This window comes from Lissotriton helveticus, chromosome 5_1, assembly GCF_964261635.1.
Source record: "Lissotriton helveticus chromosome 5_1, aLisHel1.1, whole genome shotgun sequence".
NCBI lineage: Eukaryota > Metazoa > Chordata > Amphibia > Caudata > Salamandridae > Lissotriton > Lissotriton helveticus.
The window spans coordinates 663,146,248-663,171,586 of record NC_136065.1 but is presented as its reverse complement, the minus strand read 5'-3'; the positions used below and the strand labels follow the sequence as shown (position 1 = coordinate 663,171,586).

At 45.3% G+C, this 25,339-nt stretch overlaps 1 protein-coding gene across 2 annotated transcripts in view; it reads right to left on the bottom strand.

Annotated features, from left to right (window-relative positions):
* The window catches only part of SEC31B (SEC31 homolog B, COPII component), a 1,031,933-nt gene that overhangs the window by 343,202 nt on the left and 663,392 nt on the right, over positions 1-25,339 (bottom strand). For both annotated transcript variants that reach the window (XM_078643061.1, XM_078643062.1), the window contains exon 18: positions 9,461-9,634. In XM_078643061.1, coding sequence (XP_078499187.1) covers positions 9,461-9,634 — 174 coding nt within the window. The remainder of the gene's footprint in view (positions 1-9,460; positions 9,635-25,339) is intronic.

The following is a 25,339-nucleotide window of genomic DNA, read 5'->3' as shown; positions in this document are numbered from 1 at the left end:
CTGAGGGAGTCCGACAACCAATCAGAGTAGCAGGTTGTGGCAGATTCAGCCCCAACGAATAAAGGGGGATAGTGTTCACCTGAGGAGTGAGCTAAGATGACAGGATCTAATTTACTCCAATCTTTATAACTAATGAAAGCAGGTGTATTAAGCTAATAGGGCTAGTTTCGAAGGCTTTTCGTAAACAACGTGATGACCGAGTGATCCGACCATACCACAGGAAAGATATTATGAATTTTGAAAGAAGGATCATTGGAGAAGAGGCCATCAAGTGTGTTTCTGGGTGAATGTGTAGCCTCCTTAACTAACTGTTCCAGTCCCAAGGACTCTGCGATATCTAGCAGATTAGCTGTGTTCTTATCTTCCTGGGCCTCCAAATAGAAATTAAACTCTCCAAGAATGGTAAAGTGCTTTAATAGGAGGCTGTTCTCTGCTAATGCCTGAATAACTTGGGAGAAAGCATTTTTATTATTCCCTGGAGGTCGATACAGAAGAATCACGGAAAAAAGAACTTGATTATCCCTGGCTAGTTTGAAGAAAGCTGCCTCACAAGCTTCATTGCTCAGATCCGTGTAGATAACCGAAAATTCATTGCGGTAGAATAGGGCCAAACCAAGACCTCTTGATTAATCTATCCTGCCTGAAAAGCCTTATCTCCCCAGGATTCAGTAATAAAAAGACAATCCAGGACCAAAATTTCTATCAGATCTGCGATTTCCATTTTATGTTTAGGAAGAGACTGGGCATTAACTAACGCCCATTTAAATCTTTTTAATCTTTTTAAATAGCCTATTTGGCTATTTTGCCAAATAGGCAAGTGCCGCTAAAGGGCATATCTATAAGGGATGCTTGGGCATCCCCCAAAAAGCCAGCTGATCTCAGTCAAGCATGGTGGTGAGTGCCACGATGAAGCAATGGCCCCGCCAAGCGAGTCAGTCATGTCCAGTCCAACTCTTTTGGCAAACTTTGCTGAGTCTGGTTCAGGATCGTGATGGCCTTCTCAGAGCAATTGACAGCACTTGAACATGTCCCACACAGTGTCGCTAGATCCGCCCAAGAGGCATGCGGTATTCACCAACCAAAGTGAAAGGCTGGTGGATGAGAAAATCCTCTTTCAGATGGTATTCAGCCTCTAGGACTCCCAGTCCAGTGGAGTGTCAGGACAAGCATTGGGATTCATTTTGAAGGTTGAGGCCTGCACTACCAAGCTCTCAGGGGTAGGGCGCTGGCTGTGGAAAGCTGGGTCCTCAAGAGCAGGGTGGTGGGGACGTGCAGTCTTCCTGTACACCGGGATGCCCATGCAGGGGTTGCCCAGACCCGGAGCAGGACATCGAAGAGAGCTTCTTTAAAAGGCAGTAGTGGTCTGTGAGGGATACCCACGGCTGAACAACCTACGTCAAGGAATTGGTCTTGACTTCTACGGAGGACAGCTGGAGGTCGACTACTTCAGCCATCTTCTTTCCCACCATAGTAAAGGATACCTTCCCCTTTGTAGCCACACTAAGAGGGGAGAGCAGGCAAGTGTCTCTGGTAAGGTGTACGGGCCACTGGAGTTGGTCAGCTCCTTATACCAGTTTTGGTCATCCAATGGGTCCAAAGCATCTTTGTGGGGATCAGGGTAGCTGCAAGGAGCCTAAGATAGACCACTGGTAAAGTCCTCACAGGGCGTGTCAAGAAAAGGCTTTGTCTCTGACCCAGTACTAGGGTCAGGTTGATGCCAGCATCAACCGCCTATCGGAGTTGGGAATTACTATGAATTAGGCGCCGGTTAGAGGCATGTGCGGTGCCAGGAACCGCGCCACAAGGCTCAACCGTAGAAAAGGTCTTGGATTGGAGACCGGAGTCGGTCTTCATCCAGGAACAGGCTGAGAGGGCCCTACTGACGCAGAGGGTGAACCCACCAGCAGATATCCAGTTGTGGTACCTCAACCAACCCATCGGGCCAAAAGGTGCTCCAAAGGGGTCAGGCTGGATGAGGTGCATGGCCTCACAAAACTCTAATTTGCGCAGGGTTCACTCTGGCTCCCCCTAAGGAGCGACCCTAGGCTCAAGTTCTGCAAGGGGAGTGCTGGAGTGGGGCCTTGACTTGTGGGGTTATTCCTGCGCCTCATTCGATGACTTGGATCTGTGAAGCGAAGTCTAAGAGCACTTTGACATCTTGGACTTATTGTGTCAAACCAATTTACCCGACGATGACTTTGACCGTGACAAAAGTTGACAGGAACGACTCCGAGAGCAGGCCTAGGACCAGGAGCGGTACAGAGTTTTTGGATGTCAGAACCGCCAGTAGCTTTGTCTCCCACCACCGAATCATCTTTGGATTCATGGTGTGGCAGTTGGGAAAGTTCCTGGAGTCCTGGTCCAGCTCCTGACACCATAGGCAAATCAGATTGGAGTGTGTCACTTACATTTGCCTGTGAAAGGCTCCAAATGGTTTAAAAACAACTGGTTTCTTAGAGGACATCCGTAAAGCAAATTGTGAGCAAAATGCTCAAAAGAATTCGACAAAATGTTGAAAAAAGAGGTCAAAAAGTTACCAGGGTAACTCTTCCAGATTCGTGCTGTTGGCATGGAAAGAAAGGAATATAAGTCAATGCACTGGGATTTTGCCTATAAAGGCACTGAGCAGTCACTTCCGAAATGGATGGCACCTAAAATGCTGACGTGGAGCCGTTTGATGGGACCTACCAGTGTGCAGTGGTGCTGCTCAAGATTTTCCATTTCCAGTCTGACGCCTGGAGAATATTCTAAGGTAAGGAGTCTGCATGTAGAGGTCTCGATCAGATGGAAGAGAACACAGTAGCTACTATTTGAAGGACACACTGGACCACAGTAATGGCCTTCCGGGCCAGGAGAAAGAAGGACAATGACACTCATACAAGCACCAAATGCCTTGGGGAAGTAATCTCGAATGCCTAGCACACTGAGGTACCGCACAAGATTTTCCAGATCCAGTCTGATGCTTAGGGAATATGCTATAGCAAGGAAAATGTGGCTAGAAGTCTATCAGATTTAGACTCCACCTAGATCCTATTTGGATATCCACAGCGGACACATTCTTGGACGTTGTCCAACCATTGTAGTTCATATTACCCAGAATTCGATCTTTGTCCATCTGAATTACCATAATTAGACCTTCCAGTTCAGGAACAAGCCAACTGTTAGCCCTTTGCACTGAAACCAATGCCTTCCAATTGGAGGCTTCTCCTTCATCATTAATCAGAGCTTCAACAAGTATGGGGCTTCAAAGTCACCATTTAACCTCTGCCACTTCCATGAAAACCAGTGATACAGAGAAAACAGTAACTACTCTGCTGAGAATTGTATGGAACATCTGAATTGTATGGGACAATCACTGGGTACAAACTTTCAGCCAGCAAGTGATCAAAATATTAAAAGTCAAAATATCAAAAGTCCAATGATACAGGAGGTGAAGGGCCAGAGCCTGATCGCATTGGCAGTACAAATACACAGTAGGTTAGAAAGGGAAAAGAATAAACCAACTTTGGTTTCATCCATCGAACCAAAGTGAACTCAATGTATTGTAGAGAGAAAGCACCCATCTTTTTATTCTTCCAGCTCTAGCAAATATGCTTCACCAGAACCTCACCCAGCAACTAAGGTGAACACTAGTTTTGTGCAAAGGTTGTCCCGCCCAGTAAAAAAGCCTCTAACACCTCAGTTCTACGCTTCTACAGCCACAGAAAACCACAACAAATTCAGGCCCATTTAGGACCACATAATGATCTCCACTGAAAGAACGACAAGACAAACAGAAGTGGAATGGGCGGGTATTTCTTTTATTGCTCACCCAAAAGGCAAGGTGCTCAATGGTAGTAGTGAAGGAATAGTGACAGTTGGGAAACATCAGGAGGCATACAGGCAACAATGTTTCTACAAGGGAAGATGACAACACCTCCGTAGGCAATAAATGGGCTGAGAAAAGACATAGGAAGCAATACATGTTGAATTCTTCCATGCCTAACGGGACAAAATCTAATTGGCAAGACTATTCTATATGAAAAATAGGTGAATTAGCTGATAATTGCTCTGAGGACGTTAGCCGTTTCTTTAAGATGGTTACTTTTAAAGTTGAGCACTTTAATCTTTAGTACACAAATTAAGATATATTTTAGGCTTATTTGAAACATGTTATATTTTGCTACCCCCTCCCAGGATGAGGAAAGCTTTATGTGCTCTAGACAGGGTGTAGGGGGTTTGAGCAGATGTGGTCAGTCAAACCCAAGGGAATTCTTAGATGCTTTTTCTACAACTGTGAAGGGAGAGTTTCTGTTTCTGCCTTCTTGACAAGCCTTGGTTAGTTATATCCCTTTTCCTGTGATACACTACTTACATATTTGGTGGTCCATCGCTGACACAAGAGGGACATGGAGCAACATCTGCTTTACATCTTACAACGAGTTGGGTTGCTTTTTGTTTATTCAGCTATTTTGTGGTGAATGGGAAGAATGATTTTGTAAATTCTTTTAAATTTAGGGTACATCCATAATGGCTTTGTTTATTCAATGTATTTATTAAGCATTATCAGGTTAAAATCCAACATAGCATTGAATAAAGAACATAAATTACTTAGCAGGGACAATGGTTAGAAAAAAAACTAAACAAATTCTCTATCTGCAATGGGCCTTAATCAAAGCATTTAGAAAAGACATTAAAAAAATAGTTTACTTCAAGAGGTTAAAAAGACGTTTTCATTTATTCAATTTAAGGCACTTCAGATAATTTCTCACTTCTAAGATCCGGAAACATATTATACATGCCTATTGTGTTGCTAGAAGTTCCAGAATCAAAGAAGTTTACACCTGCTCCTATTGTAAGTGGCCCTGAAGTGAACAGGTCATTTAATTAAAAAACAAACATTGATGGTTCAGTAAAAATACAAAATATATGTGCTGTAAGTGCACAAATGACAAACTGATCCATTAATATTTGCCTTTTTCATGATGCAGTAACGCCTACCAGCACTGGATGGTGACAGTGAAATTGCCTATTACCTCTATGTATTTCTGGACCTGGTACCATTGTCATGATATTCATCTACATCTACTAATGCTGCACAGGGTTTTAATCCTTTCAAAGTTTTGTTGTTTGCAACCGATCTTTGATCCTGGATCATACTAACCCCACAACTTATGGAAGCATTTTATGATTTTACCCTTACAGTACAAGAGTGCTCACTAATTTCATGTTAAAAAAACAGACACACAAGCATTATATATACCTAAAATATTTTCAGTCCTGAAAATTCATGAAAGCTGTTTACTTAAACAATCCTGGTGTCGCATTTTGCCAATCAATGATTTCCCAGTATGGCTCTGCAGAATAAAGTGAGGCTTACTCATCTTCTGAGGCGCAGCCGGGAGAACGCTTTGCTCAGCCCAAATAATTGTTTTAAAAAATAATTTGCTGTTTCTTTATGTTTTCAATTGTGCCGTCCACCTTGGGCATTTGTGTTGTTACTCGATCCCTTTAGGCTATAGACCACGGCCACTTATTGCTAGCCACGCCCCCCGCCGAAGGCACTTAACAGCGCTGACAACAAGCGCTTGCCAGAGGCATCTATACCTCCTGAGGCGCAGCCGGGAGAACGTTTCTCTTAAAACTGAACCTTTGCTTTTAAAAATTGTTTGCTTAAATTTTATGCTTTTACCTGTGTTGTCCCCGCTGGGCATTTGTTTGTTGGCCGATCCCCGAAGGCCATAGGCCACGCCCACCTTCCGCTAGCCACGCCCCCAACCGAAGGCACTTAACTACGCTGAGTGCGAGCGTCTGCCAGAGGTTACACTAGCTCCTGAGGCACAGCCAGGAGAACGCCATTACCCGTTTTAACGTTTGGGTTGCAAAATTGCTTTGTACTTATTGATTTCCTTACCTCTGGGCACTTGTTTCATTTGACCCCCATGCTCTGGGCATTCCCGCGCAGCTGAATCGAGCGCTGCTGCGGGCCACCACCCTTTCGCCGCCATTTCCCAGAGGCCACAGGCCACGCCCACCACCTACAGGCCACGCCCCTTCCGCTCATCCCCTCCATAAACAATGTGTTTCCCCCGGTCGCGCAGCGGACGGGCGCAGCGGGGGCGCCGTCACCGCGCCGAAGGCACGCCAAAGGCAAGCCCGTCAGGGACATGGGGCCATGGACCCTGCCCTTTTCTTAACCTATGCCCCAGCTCAACTCCTGTCCTTCAACACTGGTCAGCACATTGACCCTCCTCTGCTTCAACGCATTATTGCTCTGGACATTCTATCCCCATTAGCTCCACTACCCTTACTTACGCCATCTTCCCCTTGGTCTCAGTCTTCTCCTATCCCGGTCCCTTCTCCCCTCCCCTCTTCTAGCACGGCCTCTGCCTACCTGCTCAATACTAGATCTGCAGGTAGACATCAGCTGGAGATTTTTAATTTACTGGACACAGACACCCCTGATTTTCTTTTCCTTACGGAAACTTGGTTCTCTACCGATTCCCTTCCTGATCTTCTCTCCGCCCTCCCCGACTCTTATTATGCCCTCCGGGCGGATCGTCCCGCTGGTAAACTCGGAGGGGGAGTGGCTATGATCATCCGCTCCAGCCTCCAGTTTCAGTCTCTCTCCTATCCTCCCATGTGTGGAGTAGATTTCCTAGTTGCCCGTTCAGTTAATCTCAGGGCCCCCCTTACTGTAGCCCTCTTCTATCGCCCTCCGCAGTATATGTCCTCCTTTGTTCCTGCTCTGCAGGAACTTCTGGCTACGCTCGTGGTCAATAATTCCTGTGCTCCTTCTCGGGGATTTTAATTATTGGCCGGGCGACCCCAGAGAAGACTCTTCTTCCAAGGATTTCTCTGCTACCCTTCAGTCTCTTAATTTTTCTTCACACATTCACTCCCCCACTCATATCCACGGTCACGTTTTGGACCAAATTTGGTCAGCTAATTGTCCCATTCCTTCCCCTATCGTCCTTCCCTGCACTTGGTCTAATCATTCATTGATCTCTTTTTCCATTGAACTCGGAACGCAAGAGAGGCCCCCCCTACCTAAAAACATCTTGGCCCGAAATTGGAACGGGGTGGACCTTGATTCTCTGTGTATCTCCCTTGCTTCCTCTGGCCCTGACCTATGCAACCTCCCTATCGACCATCAAATAGAAGCTGTGAATCACTGCCTGTCTTTTTCCTGCGATTCAGTCGCCCCCCTTAGGAAAGTCAAGACCTGTCGCCCCCATGACGCTCAAAATTGGTTTTCAGACGAGCTAAAAATCCTCAAACTGGACCTTAGACGCTCTGAACGTCACTGGAGGCGCAAATACTGCCCTGTCCTGCGAGCTAAATACAAAACGCTTTTGGCAAGCTATAAAAAAGCCATTCTGCGAGCCAAAACCATCTACTTCTCGGAAAGAATATCCCTTTCAGCCAATAAACCTAAGGAGATATTCTCTATAGTTCGCAACCTTGTTGCATCCGACAGAGCCAATGTGAACATCATTCCTTCACAAGACCTCTGCTGTTCTCTTAATGACTTCTTCCTGGAGAAGATTGCCAAGATCAAATCTAATATTCCCTCTGTCTCTCCGTCCCCCCCTTCCTCCCCCCTCTCTCTGTTCTCTATTCCTCTTAATCAGTTTCCCCCTATCTCCCTGGATGTGTTCCTGGCTCTACTCCAGAAAGTGAAGTCCGGTTCCCCAGCCGACTGTGCGCCTGCTCGCATTTTGAAAGTACTTTTCACTCACTGCCCTGATCCTCCTCTCTCTCTTCTTAATTCCTCTTTTTCCTCTGGTTCAGTCCCCAAGTATTTCAAATCCGCCATAGTTCGTCCAATTTAAAAAAAAACTGGTCTAGACCCTTCCCTCCCCTCCAACTTTAGGCCTATTTCCCTTCTCCCCTACCTCGGAAAGATCTTGGAGAGCTATATCACCTCTTGTCTCTCTTCTTACATCGAGGACAACCACCTCCTGGCCTCCCACCAAGCGGGCTTCCGACCGGCTCACTCCACCGAGTCGGTTGTCCTGTCCGTCTTGGATGAGCTTAAGAGTAAGGCAGATTCTAACTTGCCCCAAGCCCTGGTGCTCCTCGATCTGTCCGCTGCGTTTGACACGGTCGACCATGCCATCCTCCTCGACCGTGTCAGCACAGCGGGCGTTCGGGGCACTGCCCTCTCTTGGCTCGCCTCCTTTCTTAAAGACCGGACTCAGGCGGTACATCTTTCTTGTTATTCCGCCCCCTCCCGCTTGGTCCCCTGTGGAGTTCCCCAAGGCTCCTCCCTGTCCCCTCTTCTTTTTAACCTTTATATCCGTCCCCTTATTCTTTCCCTTCTTGATATGGGGGTCTCCGTGTATAACTACGCGGATGACCTCCAGCTTGTTTTTGATCTTTCCTATCCCTTGCACTCCCTACCCAAATTCCACTCCACCCTGGTTTTTATTTCAGATTGGATGAATCGGAATCAACTGAAGCTCAATCTGGACAAGACGGAGTTGGTCCTGACTGGCTCTTCCTCTTCCCCTTGGTCGACCGCCTTTTGGCCTTCCATCTCTGGCCCCCCACCTTTACCAGCGGCCTCGGCAAAGACCCTGGGCATTAAAGTCAGTCGGGACCTCTCTATGCATGCCCAGATCAGCTCGGTTGTCTCCTCCTGTTTTCTTTCTCTCCGTATCATCCGAAAGGTATCCCGTTTCTTTTCTCCCGACGCCCTTAAGCTCATTATCCTGGCAATGATTCTTTCTCGTCTCGATTACGGGAACAGCCTGTATGTGGGCATTCAAGCGTATGAACTTTGCCGCCTTCAGGCTGTTCAGAATCAGGCCGCCCGTCTTATCCTCCACCTCCCAAAGTCTTCTCACATTACCCCTGTTCTGAAAGCACTTCATTGGCTCCCCATCTCTCAGAGATCTCTCTTTAAGATGGGCTGTCTGGTCTTCGTGGCTCGAGCCCGCATTGGCCCAGCCTTTATTAACTCTCTCATCACTCCCTATACCCCCAACCGTTCCCCCCGCTCCGCTAATCAGTTTCTCTCCAATGTACCTCGGTTCCGTAGATCCAAAACCGGAGGCACCAGATTCTCTGTTTTGGGTCCCTCTTTTTGGAACAATCTCCCCCTATCAATCAGATCCATCACTATTTACTCCCAATTCCGCAAGGCCCTAAAAACCCACTTGTTCTCTATTGCTTATTCCTGCTAAACAGTTCTGGCTTCTCCCATCTCCCTCAGCTCTTACCTCTAGCGCCAGGAAGCCGCTTGGTCACAGTGCGCTTTATCAAGAACCTTTTTCATTTCATTTCATTTCATTTCAAAGTATCCATTAGAAGTATTGAGTTTCTTATGAATTTTGTACTGTGCCCAGGTACAAACCAATGATATGTATTGGGCTATATATTTTTTTAAAGAAATTATTCTACAAGAATTATATGTATGTATTAAGAATGTACCACTTGCATTTAAAATGTTTACTTGAAATAAATGCGGACCTACCTCTTTTGACTCATCTGGAAGGTAGCTCATGGCAGCAGCCAAGCTCCCCTGAGAAGCCAAAAGATTTGCATACTGTGTGATCTTTTCATCGAGCACATGTCCTTGAGAAGGCAGCGAAGTCCCTCGTAGCAGTTCAATTGACCTACGTAACACCATCACTTTCTCCACAAGTTCCTGGATAAACAGAGTTCAAGAAATGAAGAAGTTAACATCGTGGTTGGGAAAGATGTCTTTTGTTACTAGGAACAACAAGGTAAGCGCCATTTGCAAGTGCACAGTAAATAAACATCAGAAATAATGCTAATTACTTCAATCACTTTTTACATCATATAAATGTTCATTTATGTTGTTATACCACATGCACTGTGCCACAAAGTATTTTGGGGTAGTTTATCAGGCAACTAAATAGTGATTGATGCATTCTGTGAATTTTGCCATACAATGTCTTTCCTCAAAGAGGGCAAGCTATCATTGATTAAGCACACTTCCATCTTGACTATCCAACTATACTATACTATACTATACCTCGGAACACACGTTACTACAATTTAAACTAAAGAGAATTCTAGATGCAGCTGCCAGACAGCTTCACAACCTAGCCAATGACTAGACCCATCACTGTTAAACCAATATTTAATGTTCATTGAACAATCTACGAGACTGAACCACAATTCCATCAATAGAAACTCAATACCTACCGACAAACAAGACAATTGTATTCCAGGCTGGCCACCTTGTTGACCATCTAACCTAAAAAAAAAGTTGTGATAGAATCTATTTCTCCAAACAGAGATTTGGAACTGGTTTCCCGCTTAATTAAGAAGAATGTCACCTACCTTGAATTCTAGAGAGCACTAAAGTCCTGTCTTTCACAATTAATTTAATACAAGATGCGGATGACTATGTGAGATGAAAAGTAAGTGTGTGTAAAATGTGCTTATTCTGACCCTGTCTGCAGCACATTCATCTTATGCACAGTGACATATACAGGTGTTTGCAGAACTTCCTTGATTCTCAAGCACCTCAGCCAAAATCTCCAATATATGACATACAATAGACAATAGCATTACAATCATACATGGAAAAAGGGGACCAAGAAATATTATGGAAATCTACGTGAATACTCCACAATGGGGCAAGAGTGATGATCAGCAAATCTGCTAACACCTCTTGAATGCACAAGCGAAGGACGTCTGAATTCACATTACATGTTACAGAATCAGGCATTCATCAGGTGTGCCAGTGTGGTTCTGCACCTGGTACTGGTTTTCACCACAGGTACAGAATACACAAAATGATGTTTGTAGTCTAGGGGAGAAGAGGAACATCTACTATAAAAATGTCTTGGTCAGAATTTCTCTTTTAATATGTATTCTGCGGTTTGGAATGGTGTTCCATACACAGACAGAATATTGTAGCAGTATCATCACAGGGTTTATTATAGTCAGTCAAAATAGTTAATGCTTTACTTATAAGCCATTAAAATATATATATATAAATATATATATATATATATATATATATATATATATATATATATATATATATATATATATATACGGTAAGTTTCGTCCTCAAATCAGCATACAGCGAAATCGTAGGAAAGACGAGACGAGACCCAATTTTCGGTGTTCAAAGTTTTATTTTGCCCAACACCAGTCTGCCATGACGCGTTTCGGCTACCAAAAGCCTTGATCACATGATATATATATACACACACAATAACAACGCAATTAAAATCAAAGAACTAATATGATATTCAGATTAATATTGGTATTACTAAAAATACAAACACCAATAATTTCTTAGAATCCGCTCACTGTCCCAACAACGGAGGTAAAATTTGTGTAATCCTAAGAATATTTTTTTAAATAATGTATGTAATTGGTCTTCATTTATTTCAATACAAAAATGATTAGCTTAATGAAGAAAGCGGGAGAAACAAGCACGTCTGGCTTCTCATTAAAAACAAGCATTGGCATAGCCAATAGGTCTCGCCTTTGGGACCTTATAAGTGTTTAACCATGCAAAAGTTAATGTTGTTGCACCAAGGATATTGTGCTGCATAACAAAATACTTATAAGGTCCCAAAAGCAAGACCTTTTGGCTATGCCAATGCTAGTTTCATATATTTTCTATTATGATACACGTAAGTCTCTAATACACCTAAGTCTCTAAGTAGCTAATTGTAACGGGGAGGACCCGGATCCGCCAGGCTTACCGGTTTCACCTCTTTTCAACCAGCACACAGGGGCCTGGAGAAACACGGACATCCTCGGAGACAAGGAGCCAGCAGAGAGTGGTGAGCCCTGTTTCTTTAACTGGGCGGAGTTGGATGAGGACTACGTCACAGGGTACGCCCCCGTATCCCAGGTAAAAGCAGCCCCAGAAAACACACAGGTGTGTGTTACACCCGGAGGCGACGGAGGTGAGAGCGACGGAGAAGAGGACGAGTGCGGAGGAGAGAGGAGATCGGCGAAGAAGGAGGAGGAGAGGCAGGAGCAGGAGAGTGACCATCGGAGGAAAGAGGCGGAGAGGAGACCGGAGCAGGAGAGTGACCATCGGAGGAAAGAGGCGGAGAGGAGACCGGAGCGGGAGAGAGACCATCGGAGGGAGGAGGCAGCGGCCGGAGAAGGGGACGGAGAGAGGAGAGGCGGAATCGGAGGATACAGAGGAGACGAACCCAACAAGCCAGGAGGCCAACTGGAAGGCGCATCGCCCAGCCACACTTCAAGGGAAGTGTGGCTACCAGAGGTACGATCAAGGTTTTCAAGTTAGGCGGGATTTAAGTGGGCCAAACCACCGTAAAAGCACCTCACGCCTCCCGTGCACTACCTTTCCTTCACCACCCAAACACAGTGGACCCTAGTTGATTCTTCGTGCACGTGTGTTCCCTCACTCCCTTCCCTGTGTCTTTTTGGTAGCACAACAAACTAAACGGTGCTATCTTTTCCTTCCTTCGGAGTGACGCAAGGGCTCGACATCGTGGAGGAAAAGGTCCATACTACAAGTCCCAGAAGACACCGGGACGACCGCCGGACAGCTGTAGAGAAGCGACAGCTCAGACAGACGGCGGACTCTGAAAGCCCCCTGCCCTACTACAGGAAAACGATACATAGAAAAAGGACCTTCAAATTAATAAAGCCTGCGTTACCTAAAGTCCCTGTGTCAGTAAGTCTGTTTGAAGGGAACGTAGTAGCGCCTACACCGACCCCAGCGAGTAGGGGCGAACCCGAGGCGTTACACTAATGTACTTCGGCCTAAGTTCCGAAACTGACTGACCTACTATTTTTAATGGTTCCTTAGATTTCTGTTTCTTGATTAGCAGTGAGTGCACTTCATTATTTCTTTCTTGAACGCTGCTATCTTCTTTCTTCTCTTTCTTCTTGATATTATGGCCCAATGTGTATTGACCAGGGGTGGTGCGGAATTAGAGGAATTTAATAATTCTGTGTTACTCATGTAACTCGGAATTGTTAATAATTTCCACAACTCTGCCAGCGGAATTAAAAAATCTGCAGCATAGTGCCACAATGTGTATATGAGCTCAGTGGTGTCGTCTACAAGTAACACATTGAAATACACAACTTCAGCACAGTGTTTTCTTTTTAGGTCTCACTGATCCAGCGTGCATGCGCTGTCAACGAGACATTTAGTAACTGGCTTTTGGATGTGCTTCCAAGCGACCACCAGCTTACTCTCACGCGCACAAGCACACGCGATCTTTTTCGCGCGCGCGTCTCTCTCTCCCAGTGTATATCTTCATCTATCTTGCTTCAGACTCTGTCGATGGCGCTCCTCATCTCTCAGACTCTCCATCCCCAGCCTGTCTCACGCTTGGACTCTGTGCCTACGTTTCTCTCCATATCCCATACACTCTCTCCCACTCTTTCCCTCGTACCCCCAATAACATTTCATCCCCAGCGTTGTTTCTGCCAGGTGTGACATATATAAATTGGTGCAAGAAATTTCTTTACGAGTGTTCATCACCCACTTTTCCAATGAGAGCAGCTAGTGCCATCAATTCCTCTTTGTTCCGTTTTCAAAACAGAGTGACGAGGAAGCAGTTGTGTGCTGGACATTCCGTGAGCCATATTCGGTCTGGAGAGTCACTTTTCAGACTAGTATTCCCCATTAAGCATGCGCAGGGCTGCAGTGTGATCATTGTTTTTGTGCTCTTTCTAACACTGATAAATGCACCCCCCCTTCTAAATCCAGGCAAGATTTTGTTGTGCTCTTTCTTACACCGATGAGTGAAACACCCCCCCCCCCTAAATCCAGGCAATTGAATTTGTGATTGAGCTCTAGGGTTGCACTTATTCATTGTATGCGCCATTTCGCTGTGTTCGGAACAGAGCAGTGTTTACAAAGGTAGTCACTCCTCCTTAAGACACGCCCCCCTTCATATACTTTTAGTTTTAAGCAAAGCTGTATTATGCTTTATATGAACACCTGTATCGTAGAGCTGTTACTGCTGCAAAAAAAACTCTTTAATTTTAGGCATTAAGTTGTAGGAGATTCACTAGTTGCGGACTATTATACTTTATTCGTTTTCCGTTCATTTGTTCCGGTTATGGGCAGTGCAAGAAAAATGAATTAAACAAAAATTTACTCCGGCATTTGAGAAACCACCATTTTTTTATGGGGTGGGGTACAGGGAGCGGCACCACGCGCAAACTGGGGAGGGGGCGGTCACGGGTTGCCAGTCACGAAGGGCTGTGTATGATGAGTAGGAACACAGCAATGAAAACCAGTCTATTGACCCATGGGTTCTTTTTTTACAAACTGTACCCCTGAAAGAATTAATAACAAGGAAAAAGTTAAGCTGTTCTGATTTTTCTAAATTAGTTACTGGCTGAAATAATTTAATAATAGTTTTGGGGTAAAGCATCTACTCCAGAGAAAGTTTGGACTACAATACAAGTAAAATATTGGTTTAATGGGCTTGCTGTAATCTCTGGGCATAGGCGTGGCGCACTGTGAAGTAGTTTAGGGAATTAATATGGCTGCTACTTTGCTGAGCATCTCGTATAATCTTCCCAAATAGGAAAAAGCTCAGTCAAAAATAATTACAAATTGCCTAGGAAGTGAGGCAGTTGCAGCCCTGTTGTGCTGGAGAGTGACATCAATCCCCATACCCTGCGACATTCTACTCCGAATAGAGACATATACAATTAATGTGTTCTGGCACCACTGCATTTGTCCCAGTGTTGACGCTCTAAACTGTGACACGATTTGCTGTGGTTAGTCCGATATTATTTCAGCTTTTTCGGTTAATGCCGCAGGCAGTGCCTGTGCAGGTCTTGCAGCACTTCCTCTGAAAGCCTGTGCCTAGTTGCTTTTTTGAGGCTATCGCACAGTCAGCAAGGCTTTGTGCTCCCCATTCCTTAATCGAAGGCTGACAGTACTTGTTTACTGAAAGTGGTAATACTTGACACACAACTGACAAGCTAATCAGCACTTTCTGTTACCACCAAGTTGAGATAACGACAGTGCCTAGGGCCATTTTACATACAGAGCCCAGTGAGCGTAATCAAAGTGTGCGTCCATTTTCTTCTCCCCCAGGACACAGTAGTATTACAGAAGGTGCTTGTGTGCCCTGTTCTGTAATTTAGACAGTACCAGCACACACATAGCGCTATTGCTAACTTATGAGGACATTCTCTTGGCACAGACCATTACGCTTTGCAGATGAGGACACAATTTGCTCTTCTCCTGTACTGTATTATGGGCGCAGGTACAGAGGGAAGGAGGCTGGGAAGAGGCACACTAGGTGTGCACCACAAATAAGAGGCGAACAGTCAGTCCACCCCCACCCCCCCTTCCCAAGCGTGCCACCTGAAAGGAGAAAACCATCCTGCAGGGGGATCTCTGACACTCCCCCTTTTTCAGTCAGGCCTGATTCCTCCCGCACTTGGGAAGATGGAGTCGTTGTAAGTTTTTACAAGTAGAGGTTGTGTGCGCAGGTTCGTTGGGTAACATCGGTAACAAGCATTGGCATAGCCAATAGGTCTTGGCTTAGGGAACTTATAAGTGTTTAGTTATCCAGCACAATATCCTTAGTGCAACAACATCAACTGTTGCATGGCTAAACACTTATATGGTTCCAAAGGCGAGACCTATTGGCTATGCCAATGCTTGTTAAAATATGTTTGCATCCGACTCTCAAAACAAACACTGTTCACACGTTTCTCGCAGCGATGCGGACTAGAAAAAAAAAGAGCAACGAAAAGAAGACCATTTCATCGATGGATCTCGCCGCTCTCTTCATCCTGAGCTTCCGAGGCAGAGCACTCCTAAAGTACCAGCAATTAATTGCACTGTTTGTATTCCCAGCAGATAGAGCGCGCGATTGATTTACTGTTCCGTTCGATAATTGGAGCCCGTGTGAGCTGGCAGAGTGTAGAACTCAGACATGTCGCTTCTTTTAATTATTTAAATGAATTACCTGTGCATGCTAAGCACCATGCTTCTCCATAAATGAGTGGGATGGTCAAATTGATTCAGTTAATGAATGAATGATGCGAGGCTCACATAGTTGCTTGGCTCTGCTGAAGGAATCCTACAGCAGTACATCTCTAAAATCGTAGAATTGTGGAGAGGATGTAGCCTTACAGGTAGAGCAGTCGACCTCGGAGCTGGGGTACTGGGTTCGAGTCTCGGCAGGGATGCGCAACATCCTGTGATTCTGGGCAAATCACTTAATCTCCCAGTGTCTAACAAAAACAAGCCCTGCACCAATTTATTGTGATTCAGCTGCTACCTAAGGTTAATTGTGCCATGACCTGGTCATGTGGTTGTTAGCCACCCATAATGAAAGGAGTACCCTTTTGAGGGACTTTTGTCACCCAACAGTGTAGCACTCTGTGAGCAACATCCAAAACATCTAGAATGTGGCGGACCTCTGGGGAGGGAGGGAGGGAGGGAGGATGGATGGATGGATGGATGGAGGGAGCGAGGGAGGGAGGGAGGGAAGGAGTGAGGGATGGATGGATGGGCGGACCTTATCACTGAACTAAATAACTACTCGACTGTGATTTGCTTGAGAGCAGCTGTGTGGAATCTCTACCCAGCTGATGTCCTTTCCGGGGTGTAACACCTCCCCAGGGCATCGGTGGCTTTGTGTGTTTATTTATTGTCTTTGCTGTGGGAGGGGGAGGTGGTGAGTAAAAGTAAGTGAGACTCTGATCTGCACGAAGCCACACCCCACCAAGGCCACGCTCCCTCCTCACACAATTAAAAATGTTCAGTAGTTGGCAGGTCTGGTTCACAAACAGTGAAAGTCTGCCTGCTTCTCAGCAGCAGGAGGGTCTAGTGATAGGGATTAAGAAGTTGCAGTGGGTGGGAGCCATTGGGAACGATGTCTCCAATGTTTTTTAATTCAAGCAAAACAGTTCTCATATTTTTCGACATAGAATACGCGTTCCTGCTTGCTTACTGTTGACCCTGAATTGTCTCATGTTGATAGGAAAGGAGAGGTCCTCCAGCACAGTGAAGAGCAGTTTAACTTGCAATTATTTTTTACTTAATGTGTACGTTGTCATGTTTTTTTGGGGGGGGGGGGGGGTGGAATTTACATGCAGTTACCTCTAGTTGAAATCCCAACAATATAGTTTCAGAATATTTTGTTGTTTTTAGTTATGCGTACTATATACAGTTCGACAGCTAGTTGGATTGGGGGTAAATGGTGGCTTGGGGAATAATTGTGTGCATTTATAGCACGTGGGTCAGTGTATCTGCTGTAATAATGTGTGTATTGTGTTACTTGTACGTCAAATGTCCTTTGAGGAGTGGTGGGGTCAACCCAGCATTTCATCTTTCCTGGGTTAGTGAAATGAGTTGTACCACTAAATGGGATAGTAAGAAGCATGATCGTAGTGCCACGTGATGTGGACGTGTTTGAAGAGATATAAAGCACATTTTTTAGAGACTTGTCACAGTAGGGGCAGTGATTAAGGCTGTGAATGAGTGTGTTGTACGGAGCCGTGACACACCGGGGCACCTCTGTGCTCTCTTGCTTTATCAAATGCTGAGCAGAACTTGAGGTTTGCAATAATTCCCCGCTTGTGGAAGATCAGCATTTTTGCTCGGATGCTCAGGGGGCGTGGTGCGGTCCCTGTTTCCTTCTGCATGTCCCCTCGCAGTCCAGCGGAGAGGCGCAGGCATGAGCAGTGAGTGGCCAGTGACGGGCGGGCGCTGACCTGCGCACAGCAGTTGCACGGTACGCTCCTCGGCGGGCCGGGCTCAGCACCAGAATGTGGAGCCAGGTGACTTGTGTCTAGCGCACCACGCAGCACTCGGCAGTGCAAGGAATACGTGCAGGTGCCACACGCCTCCCCCTCCTGCTGCCTGGGTCGTGCAGCCGTCAACGCTCCGCCGCTGGGGGCACCGGCTCTGCCCTTCCTGCCATCGATCCAGCCGGGGGCAGCAGGCACTGCAGTGCTCGCGCAGAGATGCCCGGGATCTGATCGGCGCCACCGGGTCCTGTGGCGCAGATATACGGGTGTTCGTCGGAGTACGGTGGCCATCGGTTTGTCTGAACCAAGCTGCTTGAAACCCCAACACTTAATTAGTAAATTATTTTGAGTAGTGTGCTTGCACAAGCGGAACAGATAGATGTGCGTCCTCTGTTGGCTGGCGAGGGGTGATAGCAACGCTATACAACAAGCACGCGCCTCGCGCTACAAGTGGTAGGGGTAGGGGTGGGGGAAGTGGGAGAGCACAAACAGCGTATCCCTTGTGAGAGCGAGCCAGGGGCACTATGTGTTTGTAAGTTAATTTCAAACATATGGTGTCAAGCTAACTCCCGCAGGGAATCGCCAGAAGTGCACGCGTTGTCATTGAAGCCAATGCAACGTGTGCATGTTTTTAGGGCAAAAGCTGCATCGAAGGCTAAAGGTCTTTTTCCAAACAGCGCATGTACGCTGCCAGGCGAGACCTAAAAAGTGCCATGACAAAAAAATAACTTGCCCCTTGTGCATGTTACAATAAAGGTAAAATTTCAATACCTCCCCTCATTGTATACTGAAAAAAGAGACCCTCAACCAAGGTCACCACTCTCTAGCTTAAAGCGGAAAAGAGAAAGATAAAACCTTAGAAGGGCCTCCTGTAATAGCCGATCACATTTACAAGAAAAATAGTTAAACAGATTGGTGGAGCTTCTCAGTGAGCAAATGGTTACAGCAAGTGGCGGGGTTACCCCACCCGAAAAAAATAATTAAGTGCTTGAGAATAGAGAACACATTACATCCAAATGATACTTCTGTCTCATATTCATCTTTAGAAATGAACTACTGAATATCCAGACAGGTATTCTGGACTTGCTCATACAGCAATAATAACTAACAACCCAATAAATTTATTTTAGTACTCCCACCGATTATAAATTTTAGAGTGACCCACAGATTACTCAAATCTAGATCTTGCAGATTATACATGAAATACCTAAACCATGAAAATAGCTGCATGATAAGGGATCAAATTTTAGCTAACTGCAATCTATATGTTACAGCAAGGGTTAGCTCACAGCCTAAGCCACAGAAGAAGAGATTTTAGATCTACATTAAGCCCTAAGAGGCAGTTACTTTTCTTTGGTACCTCTCTCTCTGTGGATACTGTAACTGCAGATTTTTCCCTCTTGAATCCATTGGGCACCAGACTGGATCGGGAAATGTCTGCAATCGCTCCTGTGAGCTGACAGATGGCAGTGTCCGCTTTTGCATTGACTCCACACCACAACTGGTTGTCACAGTACAATTCTGCATCTAGGCGCCACCCTGCCACCCGCTCACCCTGACATACGTTTTCTCTTTCACATATTCCTGACCCTCAGATGTATTGCGACTGACACTCGAGAAGTCTTGAGACTTTATCAAACACTGACAGGCTGCTCCACAGAATGGGGAAACGGTCAGTGAAAAATCTGCAGTTAGACTATCAAGCAGAAAAAATGATGAATACTGTTAACAACAGATTCTTTACCTCCTACATAGATAAAGCAGTACCCACAGAAAGGTGGTGGGTCTAAGGGGCACACTTAACACCAAGAAGTACTCCAAGACAAAGCAGGCGAAATGAACCTCCCAAGATACCTGAGAATCGATACAATAGACAACAGTGCCTGATGTAGGTGAGGACGGACAATTATGAAGCAGCCTCACAGGTGTCCAACACTAGAACACTTCTAGTCAAGCCCATAGTGGAGGTCTTCACCCTGGGGACTCAGCCAGAAGGCCTGGAGGACAGGTTGATACAAAGGACTAATTCCGACCATTTCGGACACCCTTTAACTTTCTTCATATGAGTAAATCCAACAAAAAGTTGGTCGTCCACCCAGTATAACTTAATCCCATTGATGCAGAAATTAGAGGGGCATTTAGGATGCAGCCAATGTAGACTCTCTTTTCCATTAGATGGAAGTGCCTCTTTTTGAAAGGTCATCCCCAAGTTTTTGAACTTATGCTACTGGTTTCTCAATTATGAGAGTGTTCTGAGGCCTGCTAACCAGACCGCTGTGCCTGTGCCCTTACCCTTAACCTGAAATGTCGAACTGGCTTCCACCCAACTGGCTTAGGGAGTTTACCTGTAAGTCTCTAGTAAATGGCACCCAGGGCATATAAGCTTGAGTCCCGCCCACCCCACCAAGGATTGTACTACTGGTTGTGCCATCCTGAGTGAGACATGGTTAAAAACGGAACTCCCAGCCCACCACTTGCAGACTGAAAAAACAATAGTACTGCTGGCCAGACTTTGACATTTAAAGAAATGGCAAAGCCAGACTTCCCCCTGGTATATGTATAAGTTACCCCTATGGCAGGCCTAGTGAGTTCTAAGGCAGGGTGCAACATATCTCATTGGCAGAACATGTATTTTACAATTTTACATGCTCTGGTAGTAAAATTGTTAAATTATTTTTACTATCTAAAAGCTTGGTCACCCAATTGGTGAGTACAGACTTACACGCTGAGACCTCAGCTTTACGAACTTTGGAACGGTGGAACCAAAGTTGGTCATCCAAAGTTTCGAAGAACTGGTTACATTAAGCTCGTCCTGACTTTCAGGTCGAAAGTAATGTAACAGGTTACAGCGTAAAACTTCAGCAAAGTTGCCACTTTGCTGCCTACAGTCCCTTGCACCCATGATGGTTGCACACGGGGTCCTGTAGCCAAGACAGCATTCTGCTCTCTTGGGGAGACGTGCTAATGACTTCCAGTAAAGGATATAATAGGAGCCAACTCTGGAAGGAGATGTTACTTCCCTCCTGCAGGAAGCCACATGGGTTTTGGCCCACAAGGAATGCTTCAGAGGAGAAGCCACCTTTGAAGGGCAAATGAGTAACACTTAGGAGAGGGGCTGCTCCACTCTTCAGACAGACAGGCTGGCACTTGGGACACGAGAGGAGAAAACCAGCTGCAAAACCGGTATTTCGAGGTGGGTGTGTAGCCCCTTTGGTAGCCACACCTCTGGGCTGTGCAAGGGAGATCTACACGCCGGGAGAGGGATTCTGCTTTATTGTGAGTGGCCAGAATGGTGCATCCAGGGATGCCCAGAATCCACACCTCACAGGTAGTGGTCATCATGTGGGAGGGAACCTGGTAGCCTATTAACTTCCAACCGCATCCTGCCCTGAGCTCTTTTTCTGAGCACCTTGGCACCCAAACTCAGATCTTGACTGGACTGGAAGAAGGACTGCCCTGCTTTACAGTGGAACCAGCAAAAAGAGGCGGCACCGGTGTGGACTGGACCTGCTGAACCTGGCAGCTAGCAAAGGAGAGGGACTGTGTCTGCTGTGTCCTGCTCGTGGAGAAGCTGCTTCTAGAGCCCAGCCAAAGGCAAGCGACTCCAATGGTCAGTGAGCTGGCCTCCTGTTCACAGCACACGGACACAACAGCTAAGAAGCCACCTTTGAAGAGCAAATGAGTAACACTTGGGGAAGGGGCTGCTCCACTGTTTATGCAGACAGGCTGGCACTTGGAACATAAGAGGAGAAAAGCAGCGGCCAAACCGGTATTTCGAGGGGGAGGTGTAGCCCCTTTGGTAGCCCCACCTCTGGGTTGAGTAAGGGAGCTCTACAAGCCAGGAGAGGGATTCTGCCATATTGTGAGTGGCCACAGTGGTGCATCCTGGGATGCCCAGGCACCAACTTCACAGGAAATGGTCATCATGTGGGAGGGAACCAGGTAGCCCATTCACTTCCAACAGCATCCCGCCCTGATAGCTTTTTCTGAAAAAACTTCTGAACTCAGATCTTGACTGGACTGGAAGGAGGACTGCCTGCTTTACCATGGAACCAGCAAAAAGAGGCTTCATCGGTGTGTACTGGACCTGCTGTACCTGGCAGCTAGCAAAGGAGAGGGACTGTGTCTGCTGTGTCCTGCTCATGGAGAAGCTGTTTCCAGAGCCCAGCCAAACACATAGCACTCCAATGGTCAGTCAGCTGGCTTCCTGTTCACAGTACAAGGACACAACAGCTGAGAAGCATGCTGGGGCAAGTTGATAGCCCAAAATCTTCAACCCACCGTTGAATGCAGCCGTGCAGCACCAGGGCCAGGACCAATGCATAAAGTTGCACCTGAGTTCGCTGAGGCAAGGAGGGTCATCGAGGTACCCCCTTAGAGGAAGTTATTGACCCAGGAATATGTATGTTTATTTCGATCACAAAGAATAGAGACTCCTCCTTTAGTAGGCAATGCACATGAGAATCAATTCCATGGTTCTCCCGCAGGCAGGTGAGGAGATCATGAAAATACGTAAAGATGTCATTTCAACAGAAAAGAACAGTAAAAGGCTATCTGCAACAACCCAAGTCTCTCAGGGAGGAGGTTGGTGCATGTGAATTACAGCACTACATGCCACAAACAGATTCTTAGATAGATGGCATGTGTAGCTATAGATACACATGCTGCACACAGAATGTAAAGCAGCCCCCCCCCTTACCCCTCTCCCCCTCCATAAGGCAGTGGCTACAGGAAGAATGTTGCAGAATATTGAAAGATTGTAAGCAGGACAGCTTTGCCCACTTGGGGTTGTTGTCTCGCTAAGACATCCACACAATAATACTTGTTGAATGGGTGCAGTGTGCACCAGGTGGGTGGTTTACACATATCAGCTATTGGAATGTTGCCTAAGAATGTAACTGAGGCTGATTTTTTAAGTGTAGAGTATGGCCTTGGCAGAGCAGAGAACTGCCTTTTAGGTTTGGCAGAACAATTTTGAATACACGTAATTAGCCAGCGAGCTACTCCTGCTTTTAACATGGCAGTGCCTTTGTGTGGTTTTGAAGAGGATACAAACAGCTGTTGTGTTTTACAAAATGATTTTGTCACATCAATGTAGTACACAAGAGCCCTCTTCATGCCTAATGTATGAAGTGCCCTCACTGATACCGAGTTTGGATGCAAAAAGAATACTGGTAGATCTATTGTCTGGTTAAAGTGGAAAGAAGAGATAATCTTGGGTAGAAATGTTGGATAAGTTCTAAGGACTATCCTGTCAGTGTGTACCTTACAAAAAAGTTCCTCTAACATGAATGCTTCAATCTCGCTGTCTAGGGGAAGTGATGGCATCTACAAATTGTAGAGGGAAAGAATGAATGGGCGCTTTGAAAGTGCCACAATAGTCTTGTAAGAACTTTATTGAGATTTCAAGGATGGGCATGGGGGGATTCTGGGAGGGATAACCCTCTTGAGCCCTGCCACGAAAGCTTTAATAACATGGATTCGGAACACAAAGGAGTGCTCCCTGTTATGTAAGTATGCTGCCACTGCACCTTAATAAAGGCAAATGTGTGAGTAACCATCAAAGTAAATGGAGGTTCCCCTAGAAATATATTACAGGGAGGGGGAAATTCAGTAAGAAGAGGAGGGTCCCTGTTAAGGTGTAGCAGACAAGGATTGCTGGAGAAAAGACTGAGGGGAGGTTCAGAAGTGTATTTTCTGTCGGCTATATCACAAAAAACCCATATTTGGCTCTTTCAGGTATGCGGTACACTAAAACTCAAACAATAACTAACAATGATACAAGAAATTTGTAAAAATACGAAAGTTTTAATAAAAGCCTCCCGAATGGGTCACATTCTAAAACATAATTCAGACATTTGAGAAACACAATATTCAGGATAGCAACAGTTTAAAAACATATACAGTCAAAAAACTTTTTTTAAAAAGGTCGACGCGGCGTTTCGGTGACACTTTATCTTGGCACCTTCATCAGGACATTAAGTCATTTGACTTTGTATCTATAAATAAATAACAATATTTTAGTATACTAGTGTACTTCGTTTTATGCATATCCTGTTTGTTTCACTAATTTGTGCACAATTTACTAACACTCTATTAACACACTCCCCCGGTTCACAGAACCTGTTTTATCATTTCTACTGGAATGACCAGTTGGTACTCCTGGCCATGGTGTACTAGGCTAAGTATTCTCAAACCAATTTTTTTATAATTAATACAGCGACTATATATACCTCTATTTTGGATTAAGGAAGCTTTTCAATTGCTATCCACTTTTCGACTTGATTAACCAAGGGTTGTGCCCGGTTCTTTATTGGTCCGGTTTTCTGATGCGCACAAATCAACTCTATGGGAAATAAATAGGTACATCCAAATTGGCCTATGGTTTATCACAGGTCACAAACTTAACTGTGCATGCCCAGTTTATCACGTATATTACCTTAGTGACGGAGTTTGTTTTTTGAAAATATACACGGAGAAACCACCGTTAGGGATCAATGTAGTAAGGGCTGTAGAAATCTAAATATGAAAAAAAGGATCATATATAATTTGGGGCTTATCGCTGATATGTCTACTACAAGGACCTACAGGTCTCTTAGCTATCCATACTAGCCTTTTATTAATCACTCACCAGCTCACTTGAGGATCTCCTTTCTATTTTTAATATTCACTGCAGATAAGACAGAAATCTCCCGTTGAACAGGATGGGGATCAACCGTTAATTAGTTGATGGCTGTGGATATAAATAGAAGACACCAATTACCTATGTGTTGTTCTCTACCCAAGTTTAGTCACAAATGACCCTCATTGTTTCTTTTTTATTTGTACTGAATGTTAAGATGATATATATGGGGGTTAAGATGATATATATGGGGGTTGTATCTAGTCCCCACCTTTTCTAACCAACAAGTTCAGGGATACTTATCAGAATTACTAATGGACTGCAAATTATCCAGAGGTATATTAGGATGTAGTTTAATTATTCCCCATAGCGAAAGTCCTAAATCTAGCCTCCAGTTCAAACACATACCTTTACTCCTCTGGTCGGCCTCCCTGTTTCTCCGTGCTTCTTCCTTCATTCCATTTCGAAGTGAAGCAGACGGGAAACGGGGCCTCGTTTTTATGCTGGCCCTTCCTACAGTGACCCGGAAGTTAATATTGTACCAATTTACGGAATCGGCAAACATAAATAAAAAATAATACCTGATTCTAAATTGTTTAGTCCGTGTCTTTATGGAGGACTATAATGTATTCTTTGGCCCCTTTTGTGAGGTATTATTGACCGACTTGCTGTCCCGGTTTGGCAATTGGTCTCGAGGGCCCGGAAGTATATTATTTCATTGCTTTACCGGCATCTCGGAATGACAGACAGTTTATGCTGACACTTCCTGTAGTCACCCGGAAGTTTATATAGTTCCGATATTGCGAAATAAGCAAATATCACGCATAGTTAATATAGTCCGTTTCTTTATGCGAGACTCTAACATGTTATTTGGCCCCTTTTGTGAGAAGTTATAGACCTACTTGATATCCCGATTCGGCAAGTAGTCACGAGGACCCGGAAGTGTATTATTACTTTACCGGCATTTCGGAATTATAAGCAACATTTACCAATGTGTTACACCCACACTTTAAGGAATTA